This window comes from Pectinophora gossypiella, chromosome 11 (assembly GCF_024362695.1).
Source record: "Pectinophora gossypiella chromosome 11, ilPecGoss1.1, whole genome shotgun sequence".
Taxonomy (NCBI): domain Eukaryota; kingdom Metazoa; phylum Arthropoda; class Insecta; order Lepidoptera; family Gelechiidae; genus Pectinophora; species Pectinophora gossypiella.
The window spans coordinates 13,170,981-13,183,945 of NC_065414.1; the positions used below are offsets into that span (position 1 = coordinate 13,170,981).

General features: G+C 38.2%; 2 protein-coding genes and 1 long non-coding RNA gene across 3 annotated transcripts in view; 1 reads left to right on the forward strand and 2 right to left on the reverse strand.

The window, feature by feature from the left end:
- The window catches only part of LOC126370562 (spermine oxidase-like), a 50,045-nt gene extending 49,796 nt beyond the window's left edge, over positions 1-249 (reverse strand). Inside the window, exon 1 of the mRNA XM_050015479.1 lies at positions 144-249. The gene's annotated coding sequence lies outside the window, so the exon portion shown is untranslated. The remainder of the gene's footprint in view (positions 1-143) is intronic.
- Positions 1-12,965, forward strand: part of LOC126370584 (uncharacterized) — a 46,709-nt gene that overhangs the window by 30,215 nt on the left and 3,529 nt on the right. Inside the window, exons 2-3 of the mRNA XM_050015532.1 lie at positions 4,946-5,031; positions 12,158-12,494. Coding sequence (XP_049871489.1) covers positions 4,946-5,031; positions 12,158-12,494 — 423 coding nt within the window. The remainder of the gene's footprint in view (positions 1-4,945; positions 5,032-12,157; positions 12,495-12,965) is intronic.
- Positions 5,347-11,148, reverse strand: LOC126370644 (uncharacterized). Its single transcript, XR_007566906.1, has 2 exons — positions 6,614-11,148; positions 5,347-6,539 (listed from the first exon to the last, which is right to left on the reverse strand). It is a non-coding gene; the product is annotated as an uncharacterized LOC126370644 (long non-coding RNA).

Consider the following 12,965-nt stretch of genomic DNA (forward strand, 5'->3'; position numbering starts at 1 on the left):
AGAACGTATGTAAATAAGTAACCTAACAGATAACAATGGCGGCAAATTCCCGCCATTGTACTAAAATCTATAACCCCGAGTACGTTCTAAAGCGTGGAATTTTCAACGAATACAAATACTATAGTATGCGCGTATGTACTTACCTGTTACTTTGGAATTTGTGTTGAGTTGAGATGCTGGCTGAAACCGGTCGCGGGCACAAACAGCTGACACGAAAACGGCGGGAACGCAACCAAACGTGGCCAGTATACCTACGTACCTAAGATAGCTAATCTTATCAAACTCTGATTGCAGTACTATCCATTATTATCGTTGTATTATTGTTATCATAATTATACTAACAATAGACTCATAATAAAAAGCCTATTGGCTCTAGGAGGAATTTAGTTTGACCCTATTTTGTTCTTAATATAATGATCAGGTGACCATAACCGCGGTATTTAATATCGACATTATTTAAAAATAGGACAGTAGTCCATAAGTAGTCTTTGAAATGTGGTGTTGAAGGCGGATGAAAGAATAAGTTGGACAGAAAGGGTTACTAATGAGGAAGTGCTAGTAAGAGTAAAGGAAAAGAAGCAAATATCAAAAGTTTGAGGACAGAAGAGGCAAGATGATTGGAAACTTAATAAGACATAACGATTTATTAAAAACATCATAAAAGGGAAGCTACATAGAAAGAGAGGAGAGACCAAGAGGACCTTACAAGGAACAGATTAAAGAGAAGGTGAACGTCGTGACTTATAAGGAAGGGAAAGAATTGGCCTTTGATAGACTAGAAAGGAGAATGCTACACCGACAAGAGCGTGGCTCTTAAATTTGTGATGATGATGACGGCTTGCGTCGCGTTTAACTAAGAAGGCATCAAGGTCAACAAAATAATTCACTATGTAAGGTAATTACGTGGTGAACTAATTACCCATTGTGCAATTCAGGCGTGAAGGTTAGCGAAAGGAATCGCCGAGGATGGGAAACAAACGATTACATCTTTGCGCTTCTAACTACGGAATTTTATCAGCAAAACGCGGTGTAAAGGCGCTTGTAATAACTGATCTTAAACTCGGCTCGGTAAACGGTTGGTTTTCTCTTCGGGTTGGAAGGTCAGACAGGCAATCGCTTCTATAAAAAACGGGAGCTGTCAAATCTTCAGGTTAGGTAAGCGGCTCCAGTGAAAAACGGTACCTAACTTGGTACCTAATATTAATGTTCCACTTCACTTTTTGATAAAGCACTTTTCTCATAAAATATGATCATTTTGTGCATATTTACGAGTAAATCCCACCGGCTATCCTCCCGCGGCATCAATATCTGTATCTACCTTATAATTAGAATACTGTGATAGGACCCTTCATGCTTCAATGACTTGCTGACTACACCCTTCACTTGTAAACCTCAAGTATACGTTAAAACCACAAATTGACAAGGAACCCCTGCAGGGTTGCACCCTGAGTCAGCGAACTGTGACGCACCGTTAAGTCACAACTGGAAAAGTCGTTGTTGAATTGTTGATCAATATTTTTGTTGCCTTTGTAAATAACGCGTAATGTTGTGTTGAGCGAGCAGCACTGGCGAATAGGGAACAAAAAATTCCGTTAAGTTTCATAAATACTTCATCATCATCATCCTCCTGCCCTTATCCCGCTCTAGGCGGGGTCGGCACAACATGTATTCCTCTTCCATTCATTTCTGTCAGTCGTCATCTCAGTACTCACACCTTTCACACACATGTCCTTCTTTACACAGTCCATTCACACATTATTTTGTAGTCTCTTACCCCTACATCCCTCCACATTGATACTCATAACTCTTTCCTCGTTATATGCCTTTCATCCCCCATTACACGCCCTTACCATGCTAACCTGTTGATCATCATTTTCATCATAATCAGTCGGAAATCGTCCACTGCTGGGCATAGGCATCTCCTAATGCTCGCCACAATGACCGATCCTCTGCTGCCGGGGCCAACGGATCATCTTACTTATTGTGAGCATAACGATACGGAATTAAATTGATCGATGGACTACCTTATGGACGTTGGGTAACCTGTCACCATACTTAACAACACGCCTGTATCCCCAAAGGAGTAGGCATAGGTGTATAGTCACACATACTCCTCGCCAGCTATCTCATGGCGCGTACTCTCGGCGTATTACGTTAGTACATTCCAAACTCAAATCCCCATTGCGTCCTACCATAAAATCCCGATGACGACCCCGTAATTCCGTAATCAGCAAAGTATTACAGCGATTACAACACGGATGCTGTAATTATGGACATAACATGGCTCGTCAGAACAAGTCTTAGTGTCAGTGACATGAGAAAGACATTCTACTACGCTACCGATTTCAAGAGGCCAAACCAGTTTCAAAGTTTACTAGATTTAGAGGCGAACGTAACGGTAGCGAAGTAAACGTAGTTATAAAGATATTGCTGGTAATAGCACAAGTCGAGATTGCAGTTAGTTAACCTAACAAGTCATTCAATCACATTAAATTCCGCCTAAGTACGGTCATGAGCATTAATATGTAATACACTTTGGTACCATGTCACATTAACTTTTTTGACAAATTGAACTGTAAGTCTCACTGAATGTCAACTATGTTAGTGCGACAGAGTCCTAAAGTGGGTACATTATATTGCTCATGACTGTACCTATAAAAGGTACCTATAGTTTTAATATCTTACTTCAACTTACTCGAATTTCGAAGGGAAATGACCATGATACAATGAGGGACTTTCCAGGCTACCTTCCCCAAAAACAATATAATAGGTATGTAGATGGCGCTGTAAACATTTTCCTTCGTTAGAATTATGTAAGTACCCGAGTTATAAAAATAGTTGTCGCATGTTGTTGAGTGTTGTTGTTGTTGTTGTAGTTGTCTTTGATTACTTGTGGCTCTGCCCACCCCATTAGGGATTACGGGCGTGAGTTTATGTATGTGTATGTGTGTATAAAAATAGATAATTAATTAACAAGTTATATCTCGACACAGCCGTCTATATTACATACTTATGCATGCAAATATAAAAAAAAAACACTAATACTATTAGTAATTTAATTAGCTATTCGCGTAATATACAAGTCATTATTTTAGTGGGTCCGCACTAGGTAAAAAACTTGACAATGACTGACTTGTAATAATGACTTATTAGTAATTACCAATAGTACTTATTAGTGAATTTTTGATATTTGCAAGCAAAAGTAATATAGATGGCCGGCTGTCGAGTTTTAATTTTTTCATGTACTTAAGTATCTTATTGTATACTTTTATGCACATCACTGGTCACTGACATCCATTCACTACATCATTTGGATATAATAAATTATTACCAATAACAGCTACTTTGTAACTATATTATCATTATCACATACCGTTCGCGCCTATTCAATTTACCCGCGTAACAACATGGCGTCTGCACAGGTGCGGAATCCGTTAGGCGGGAAACGGGTTCGGATCCGATTCCACTTGTTTTATCGATTTGGGGTCCTCCGTTAAATAACAATGAGCCTTTGGTTTTGGACATTTTGACGTGTTCAAAGAGCGAAATGCAACAATGTTGATGTTTCTTTGAAAATAACATAGACCGTACTTACCTCCTAACGACCTCCGCGGTCCAGTGGTTGAGCGTTGCGCTCACGATCCGGAGGTCCTGGGTTCGATTCCCGGTGGTATCACAAAAAATACTTTCAGGTCCCTAGTTTGGTTAGGACATTACAGGCTGATCACCTGATTGTCCAAAAGTAAGATGATCCGTGTTTCGGAAGACACGTTAAGCCGTTGGTCCAGGTTACTACTTACTGATGTAAGTAGGTAAGTAGTCGTTACATGAGCATGGCAGGTGCCTTTGGCGGCTCAATAGTATCCCTGACACCAGGGTAGATGGGGTTGGTAATTCACCTCACAACCCAGACGTTAGAAGAGAACCTACTTACTTTTTCTGACCGTGAGGTGCAACGCTTTCTTTACCCATAAGAGAATGAGGTTTTTAATAATACTTAGATAATGCGAAGTATGATTAGGTATCTACTGCTAATGTTACGCTTATTTTTAAGGGACGACTTTGGCAAAGGTCTAGGACTCTCGGGATAGATTCTCAGTTAGGCAAATTGATTATTAAGTACCTATCTGTGATGAGACGTCTTTCTAGGTCTAGGTAGTTTAGTATTTATAATCCAATTCTGGATTGTTGCGTGTCGACTTATCTCATTAATCTATTGAAACTGGCTTCGGTATTGCTGTTGGCAACTATGTCAAGGTTTTTTTTAGCCCCTTTAATTATGTAAATAGAAGACGAGTCGTGTCACAGATTTTTATCTTTTGCAATGCGCGCTGAACACGCTAATTGGAAGGCAAACGTATGAGACCTTGGTTACGTTTTCTTACAAAGTTTCAAAGAGACTTACTATTGACTAAGTTTAAATCAACAACGAAGGAAAGTAAAAGTTAACCTACAGAGTAAAGTTGGTCATATCGTACTTACCTACTCGTAATACCGTGCGAATAATGGTTTTATCGTACAATAAACAATAAATATAACTTACAGGGGGGTTAAAATGGCCACATCGAAGCAATTCATCTAAAAAAAGCAATATTGCTATTTGACATTTGTTTGCATTGCGCACTTACTTTTATATGAGCAAATGTCAAATAGCAATATTGCATTTTTAGATGAATTGCTTCGATGTGGCCTTTTTAACCCCGAGAACGGTAACTCTCCGCCCCGCACAAATACAGCTAGGTTTACCTCACCCCCTCTGAGTCCTACTTTAGTTGAATTGCATGCTTCTTCCTATTATGTTCAACAATATTGGAATTAAGATATTGCTGTTTTCCACATTCACTTAAAAATATATAATGAATTTGCGGTCGCTTATCCGGCTCGTAGGACCATGAAACTAGGTTATGCAGCTCGAAGGCAGCTAACGATTTTTTTTTCTTTCCAGATCAAACAAATATCTGCAAAAGTCAGCCATAACGCGAGTGTGTGCCGTCGGAGGCTTCTTTATCTCAATACCAGTGTTTTTAACAGGTAAGTTAAGTATAGGTATTTAATCAAACTAGCGACACCCTATGATGGCCATTTTGACGTTTATCCCTTTCAAGTTTCGTATTTATTAATAACTCATTATCTTCCTGGCGTTAGCGTTTTCACGGGGTCTGCTTACCTAAGCTGAAGATTTGCCACGTCCGGTTTTTTTACAGAAGTGCCTGTCCAACCCGCGAAGGGAAGACCAGTCCAGTATAGGTTAGGTAACTCCGAAATGCATTTCTCCGGAATGTATAATGTGATAATACTACTGCTCTCAGGTGGGGAGGTGCTCGTCGTAATCAAACAATTCAGCAATTCTCTTGAATAATGTTATATTTTCATAAACAATGTTAACTCTTCAACTCTTCATAACAGATTACCGCAACCGAACAAAATTCCACGTCACCGCCTTTTCAAAAAAGCGGGAAAGCGTTCCCGTTCGAAAAAGAAGAAATCAAAATAAAAACAAATGAAATAATATGCCAGTTCCAAATTAAAAATAATAAAGTCGTGACACAGATTCACGACTTTATTCCGTCTGTTATTAAGTTATATAATCTAATAATAATTAATTAATTAAATAAACATTACGAACCCTAACAATCGTCCATCCTGACAACGTGTGCGTCCCCGCGCACGACACCCGGTGGAACCCTAACAATCGGTACTTTGGTCAGTTGCTCAATCTTAACAATAAATTACAGATAAGTACTTAGTAATAAATAAAACAATAATAGCAGGCTCAAATATCGTAACTGTTGTATAACTATAGTAGCAAATTATGTTACAAAGTTGCATCAGAATCTTTTAAACAATAATCAAATAAGTAGGAACTTTACTTATTGGCCAATCTTAACGAATAACATGTAGGTAAGCACAGCATTAACCATCAGGAAAAATACTACTAATAAAACTTAAGTTTTAGTAACAAATCACACGAATAAGACAAAAAAATAAATTAAGAAAATTAATAACTAAAGTTGCAAATTAATTTACAAACTAAATATGAATCATTTAAAAAAATACTTAAATCTTACGTTACTTTTGTATTTCGTTAATTACAATAGTACTTAATATATTTTTTAAAACAAGATACGATGCCTATTCAATCACCTTGAAAACTTTTTAGGATCCGATCAATCGGATACCCATTATTAAACTAATGATTCATACAAATAATTTGTAGCATCCTATCTGAGCCATTCGATAAATTCTTATCAAGGCATCCAATCTGAGCCAATCTTTAAATCCTTATCGAGGTCTCCAGTCTGAGCTAATCGTTAAATCCTAATCTAAGTCTCCAATCTGAGCCAATCAATAAATCGTTATCGAGATCTCCAATCTGAGCCAATCGTTAAATCCTTATCGAGGCGTCCAATCTGAGCCAATCGACAAATCTTTATCAAGGCATCCAATCTGAGCCAACCATTAACTCCTTATCGAGGTCTCCAATCTGAGCCAATTGATAAATTTTATCGAGGTCTCCAATCTGAGCCAATCGGTAAAACCTTATCGAGGCGTCCAATCTGAGCCAACCGATAAATCTTTATCATGACATCCAATCTAAGCCAATCGTTAAGACCTTATCGAGGCGTCCAATCTGAGCCAATCGTTAAATCCTTATGGAGGTCTCCCATCTGAGCTAATCGAGAAGTCTCGTGACAGTAGCTGAGCCTGTGTTTCTTTTGCTTTGCTCTCATCAAGACACGAACCAATCAATTCACATACTTGACCTGAAACATAGACACTGTTCTGTAGCTATATGCCTCTCACAGTTATACAACACAAATTACAATACATCAACAAAAATGTTAATTTGAAAAGTTGTTATCATTTACGTCTAAAACCGCCACATACGTATACACAACATCTTATGATCCGCAGCCAAACGTTGTCTTTTACGTATCGCGTAACTACTGCTTAAAATTTTATTGACCCAATACGGTCCCAAATATGCAGGCATAAGTTTTCCTTGCTCTGTTCGTCATTTTTTTAGTTATTTTTAGAATGGGAGAATGGGAGAATGTCTGCTGTGTCCGAAATAGAATTGCGTGATAAAACATCAACATGAGTCATTCTAGTCTCCTAAATAATGTATCGTGTCACACAAGAAATCTCATTTCTATCATCTGAAAAACATATCTTTCCCAAAGATAAGAACATTGTCCATATACCAAGTTGCCTTGATAAAACGAGCAGAGTCCAAGATCATATTCTTCATCCGCTAGTATACAGCCAGATCGAATGGCAAACGATTGAACTCCGTCCGACCGAACTTTGCTGACCGTCCGTGATAACGATAAATAGTCCGATGACGCGAGATCAAGCGCAACAAAGCAAGCTTGGCCGCTGAGTCGTGCTATTTCATTTTCGGTCACAAGCATAATCATTTTAATAATAACATTCGATAGTCATTACACATCGTCAGCGAACCCCTCTTTTTTGCGAACTCCTAAAGTAGGACTAGCATACTCTGAAACATACTCCCTTAGTACACCCGCCTCTAACATATTACCTACCATATTACGTTCCATTTCCTTTTCCTTTATCTATTCCGTTAATAAGGACAATATACAGCTGGATGTTGGCTATTCAACAGGGTAGTTTTCAACTAGTCAAATCAGTCACCCTTCACCAAACCCCAAAACACGAAATTACTATGGAACCCGTATGAAAAAAAAAAAAAAAAAACAACCCGTGACGTCGTAGAAAAACATGCCCAAATGTCGCACTTATTAATTACATTTTCCCTATTAAAATTCATAAAGAAGCTAAATAGAAACAAAAAAATGTTTATTTTTACCTTTAGATCTGTCTTTATTTATCAATCACAATTTCATACCTATCTTTGAACTAGGAAACTACCCAATTCTATGTTCACCGCTGTTAATATTAGTGCTCCCAAGTCTTAAAGTGATAATGCAAAATAATACTTGTACGTATTTATAGAGCAAATCTAATAACTGCTGCCTTTCTATGTCTGTCGCCTTACCATCCTTATCATCGTATGGTCCTGACTTTGGTCGAAGCCACATTCATACCTCTATGGTAGGTACACCTGTCTGGTTCACTATTTACAACCCTAACCGCTCGACAAAAATAAATATATAACAAGGTGGCTTTAAAACATCCACACGTCCATTTTGGCAATGATAAAAAGTTCTCACACGTACGAAATATTGCTTATCAGATTTGCCTGCTATTCTTCAACAGAACGCTACCGTTAAACTTGACATGAGTCTGGGCTCTTACAGAGAGTGCACCATAAACTCGACCACACCTGTTGACGTCATTTAATAATAACTTCACATTGCTACACGAACCCGGATGGGGCACGTCATTGTCAATATCGGTCCTAAGACGGTCCGATTACTACTGGCATGTCTAATAAACTGTCATTAACAATTCTACATACAATCCGAGCATCTACTCCATTGACACTTACATATAGCGATACCTCTTTTAACGATTGAACTATGCCTTTAATTAATGAGGGAATGTACTCCCCAGTTTGGTTAAGACATCAAAGACTGATCATCCGATTGTCCGAAAGTAAGATGTTTCGTGCTTTGAGAATCACATTAAACCGTTGATCCCGGTTACTATTTACTGATGTAAGTACATAGTCGTTACATAAACCATGACCTTGGCGGCCCAATAAAAACTCTGAGACCTAGGTTGCTGAGGTTAGCATTCCATCTCACAAACCATAGAAGGAGAAACGAAGGAATGTTATTATGGGACTCTTAATTCATGAGCAAACAAACAAACACCATTGCCGAAATCAACAAATATTTTATTGACAGCCCACTTCCTAGATAAATTCTGGTGTTGGGTAACCTTTTTAGTTATCTATAGAAATAAATGCACAATGTTTTATTTTTAATAATATCCTTAAATTCTTCTATCCTCCGCCTAACTAAAACAATTTCCAACTTGGTGACCTCTGTATGCAACAAAATGTAAATTTAATTAATGACTTGGAACAACGTATAAAACTGTCCCCTCTCCTTACATTTGTGACAAGTGATTATCTGGCCAGTGTACCTGCTAAAACTTGATTCAACCCACTACATTAGCAATATCGAAGATTTTGTTTCTGATGGGAATTCGGTCTGGTTGATAACTATCAACCAACATATGAATCAGCCAAATATTAAATCAAATGATTCTAACTAGAACATTCTCTCTTTATTTGAGAGCTGCGCTCTTGTCGGTGGAGTAATCGCCATTCCTCTCTTCTTCCCACTAAAACCTTCACCTCCTGATACGACACGACCTGCACCTTTTCTTTTATTTGTTTCATAAATGTTCTCCTAGGTCTACCCCTTTCTCTCTTCCCTTTCATTTTTCCTAAAACTAAACTAAACTTAAAGTAAACTAAACTTTTTAAACTAGAATCATTGTACTGCCTAAAAAAATAATTGCAAAAGTTCTTCGGTGTGAGAGCCAAGAGAGCCAAAATACCAGATCCTATTATTTTATCTGTAGGTAACTAGCAACCCGCCCCGGCTTCGCACGGGTAGTGAGTTTGGAGTCGATAGCTATAAAAATTAAATATTTTCCATACAAACTTAATCCCCCTATTTCACCCCTTCGTTAGGATTGTTTATAAAGATAATTACCTAAATACGTTTTACTTTATTTAAATAATGGGTATTTTCTAGTAAATTAGATAACCTACTATTAACACTAGAAGTTTCGTACAAACTTTGCCACCCATTTTTATCTCCTTGGCGTTTGAATTTCGCAAAATCTCTTAATGAGTACGTACATTCTAAAGGAACCCCCAAGCAAAATTTAAGACTCCCAGCACTCGCAGTTCCTGAGACTTCGTGATGTCTTAATGACCTTTCACTTTTATAGTATATGGATACCATGAACAATACAATCCACTGCACGTTCGCCTACATATTAACATCACATTGGTTAAACATGTCATTTTTCATAATAGGTAGCAACACCTCTATCATAGGCACAATAAATTTAAGTACAAACTAGCTCAGCATATTTTACAAAATAAGTAAATGACTATATGGTTTTTGTGATGTGTTTTTCGCGCGATATTAAGTATGGCGGTGCGTACGACACTGTATAAATTAGTTATTAAGTTAAATTATAAGTTCTCTTCTCATGTAAGTGACTGTATGTATTTTTTGAGAGTAAAGTATCTTTAAACCGAAGTAGTAAAAGAATAGAACTGAAGCTATCAAGTATTAGCAAGGCCCTGGAATTTCTACATAGCAAAGTGAGTTGTGGTCTTTACATACACCGAGACACATTAGTTTACTTTTTTTTTAAACCAAACATCGGTATTGTTACCAAACAGAAATATTTTGTGATATATTAATTTCTGATATGTGCTTTACACGCGAGACTGTGATGAAAGACCATCCCTCTATGTTTAAATATTCATAATATATTTTTATCTACGTGACCTTCTTAACTGTCCCGCGTCGTCACGTCGCTCCGCATGTCGCTCTGCATGCAATTCAGGTCGCCGCTCTGCATGCGGCTCAAATGGACGCTCAGCGTGCAGCTCAGCCCGGCGATCCGCATGCTCCTCAGGCCGACGCTCAGGATGCAGGTCAGCCCGGTGATCCGCATGGTCCTCAGGACGACGCTCAGGATGCAGCTCAGCCCGGCGATCCGCATGCTCCTCAGGACGACGTTCACGATGCAGCTCAGCCCGGCGATCCGCATGCTCCTCAGGACGACGCTCAGGATGCAGCTCAGCCCGGCGATCCGCATGCTCCTCAGGCCGATGCTCAGCATGCAGCGCACAACCTGGCTGATCGTAACCCGGCCTTAGGGTGGCACTGCGTGTCACAAGGTCCCGACTCTTGTAACTTCATTATTCTGAAATCTCGCAGAAAATAAATTACATTAGTCCTTTACTAAAAATAAACACGCTTAAAAATGTTTATACCTATTTAAAAATAATAATAATCTGAAGCTTGCTTTGGAAAAAATATATAAGACTAATCAATTATAATTCTCAATCTATTATTACTTTAATTAGAATCATACACTTATTATAATATTATGTTTAAAATATCGGTATAATTCATTCCTACATGTACCTATACTAACATCATCATATTACAATATGCCAAGACAGACGTTTAATAATTAATTACTTAAAATACTTGACTTGAGTAAGAGCACATAGCGCAACAATATCATATAAAAATAAATTTACTTATTACTTATAAAAAAAAAATGTATATTATAACTAGGCGTGTACTTAACTTTATCCCACTTCTGAAATGTGATAATACTACTGCTCTCAGGTGGGGAGGTGCTCGTCGTAATCAAACAATTCAGCAATTCTCTTGAATAATGTTATATTTTCATAAACAATGTTAACTCTTCAACTCTTCATAACAGATTACCGCAACCGAACAAAATTCCACGTCACCGCCTTTTCAAAAAAGCGGGAAAGCGTTCCCGTTCGAAAAAGAAGAAATCAAAATAAAAACAAATGAAATAATATGCCAGTTCCAAATTAAAAATAATAAAGTCGTGACACAGATTCACGACTTTATTCCGTCTGTTATTAAGTTATATAATCTAATAATAATTAATTAATTAAATAAACATTACGAACCCTAACAATTCATTAATAATATTTATTAGGTAATAACTATATACGTTAAAGGATAGCACGGACCGCTAGCTTAACTAAGTTTATGACTTCATTATATTGTCAGTGGTGCGGATCCCAGTAGGTACACACCATTTAAATTTATTTTAAGTTATACTTGTCTTTTTATTGTCCGTCAAAAAGGAAAGAGACGGGTAATCGACAGGCATAAATTTTTATGGAACACACGTTATGTTTAAAGTTAAAAAGCCCTCGCTAAACTTTGTGTTGGCCAATAATTCGACAGACTTAAGTAGACAGCATACGCCAAACGGGTTACATATTATTATCAGCGAGATATCTATTTTATTAACTCATTCATTTCAAAATTAACAATGCCGTACCTTTACTTTTCGGCGGATAAGAAAATGACAGGTATAATTTAAAAGAAAATTTGGTGTCTCGAGGAATCGGGGCCATTAGGTACCTATTATACAAATTCGTCAATTTTCACTGATGTAATTTCGTCTCTGATTCCAGGAATAATCCTGTACACATTTATCCAATTCCACTCGACGCCTGCGATTGTGACGTCAGTCTTCATCGGCGTGGGGATCATCTTCTGCGGCTGCGCTATGGTGCACAACGTCTTCGTATGGCAGAAGGAGAAAACCAACTTAGTCAAAGCATTTAGACAGCAGGAGCTGACCTCCAACGCGACTCAGAATTTGAACACTTCGAACGGTGTGCTGTTGGGGAATGGACATTTGAACAACACAGGGATGGGGAACTTGAGTTTCCACAGTATGTCAGGAGTGCCGGCGCCGTATACGCATCCCATTACGCTTCTGCAGCAAGGGGGACCCTACATTATTAGGTGAGACATCTTGACTGTTTGCAAATATTTAAAAAGTACCTGCGTCCTGCTCCTATGTATGGCCAAAGCGTTATGTGGAGGCAGTAAATGTCGCTGAGCAGCATGCTAGGAAGTGCTGAGGGCCTGGAACGGTAACATTGAAGCATCATGTCCCTAGCTTTATCCGGTGTTCACAGGGTCCGCTTACCTAACCTGAAGATTTGACAGGTCTGGTTTTTCACAGAAGCGACCGCCTATCTGACCTTCCAACCCGCGAAGGGTATACCAGCCAAGTTAGGTTACGCCACATTAAAGCAATTCATCAAAAAAATCAACACCTATTGCCATTTGACATTTGCACTTAAAAAAAGTAAGTGCGCAATGTCAATGAATGTTAAATAGCAATATTGCACTTTTAGATGTGCATCAATATGGGCTTCTCAATCCCTCTGCTCTCAGCTCAAAGGATAGGAGAAAGGAGCCAAAGAGTTA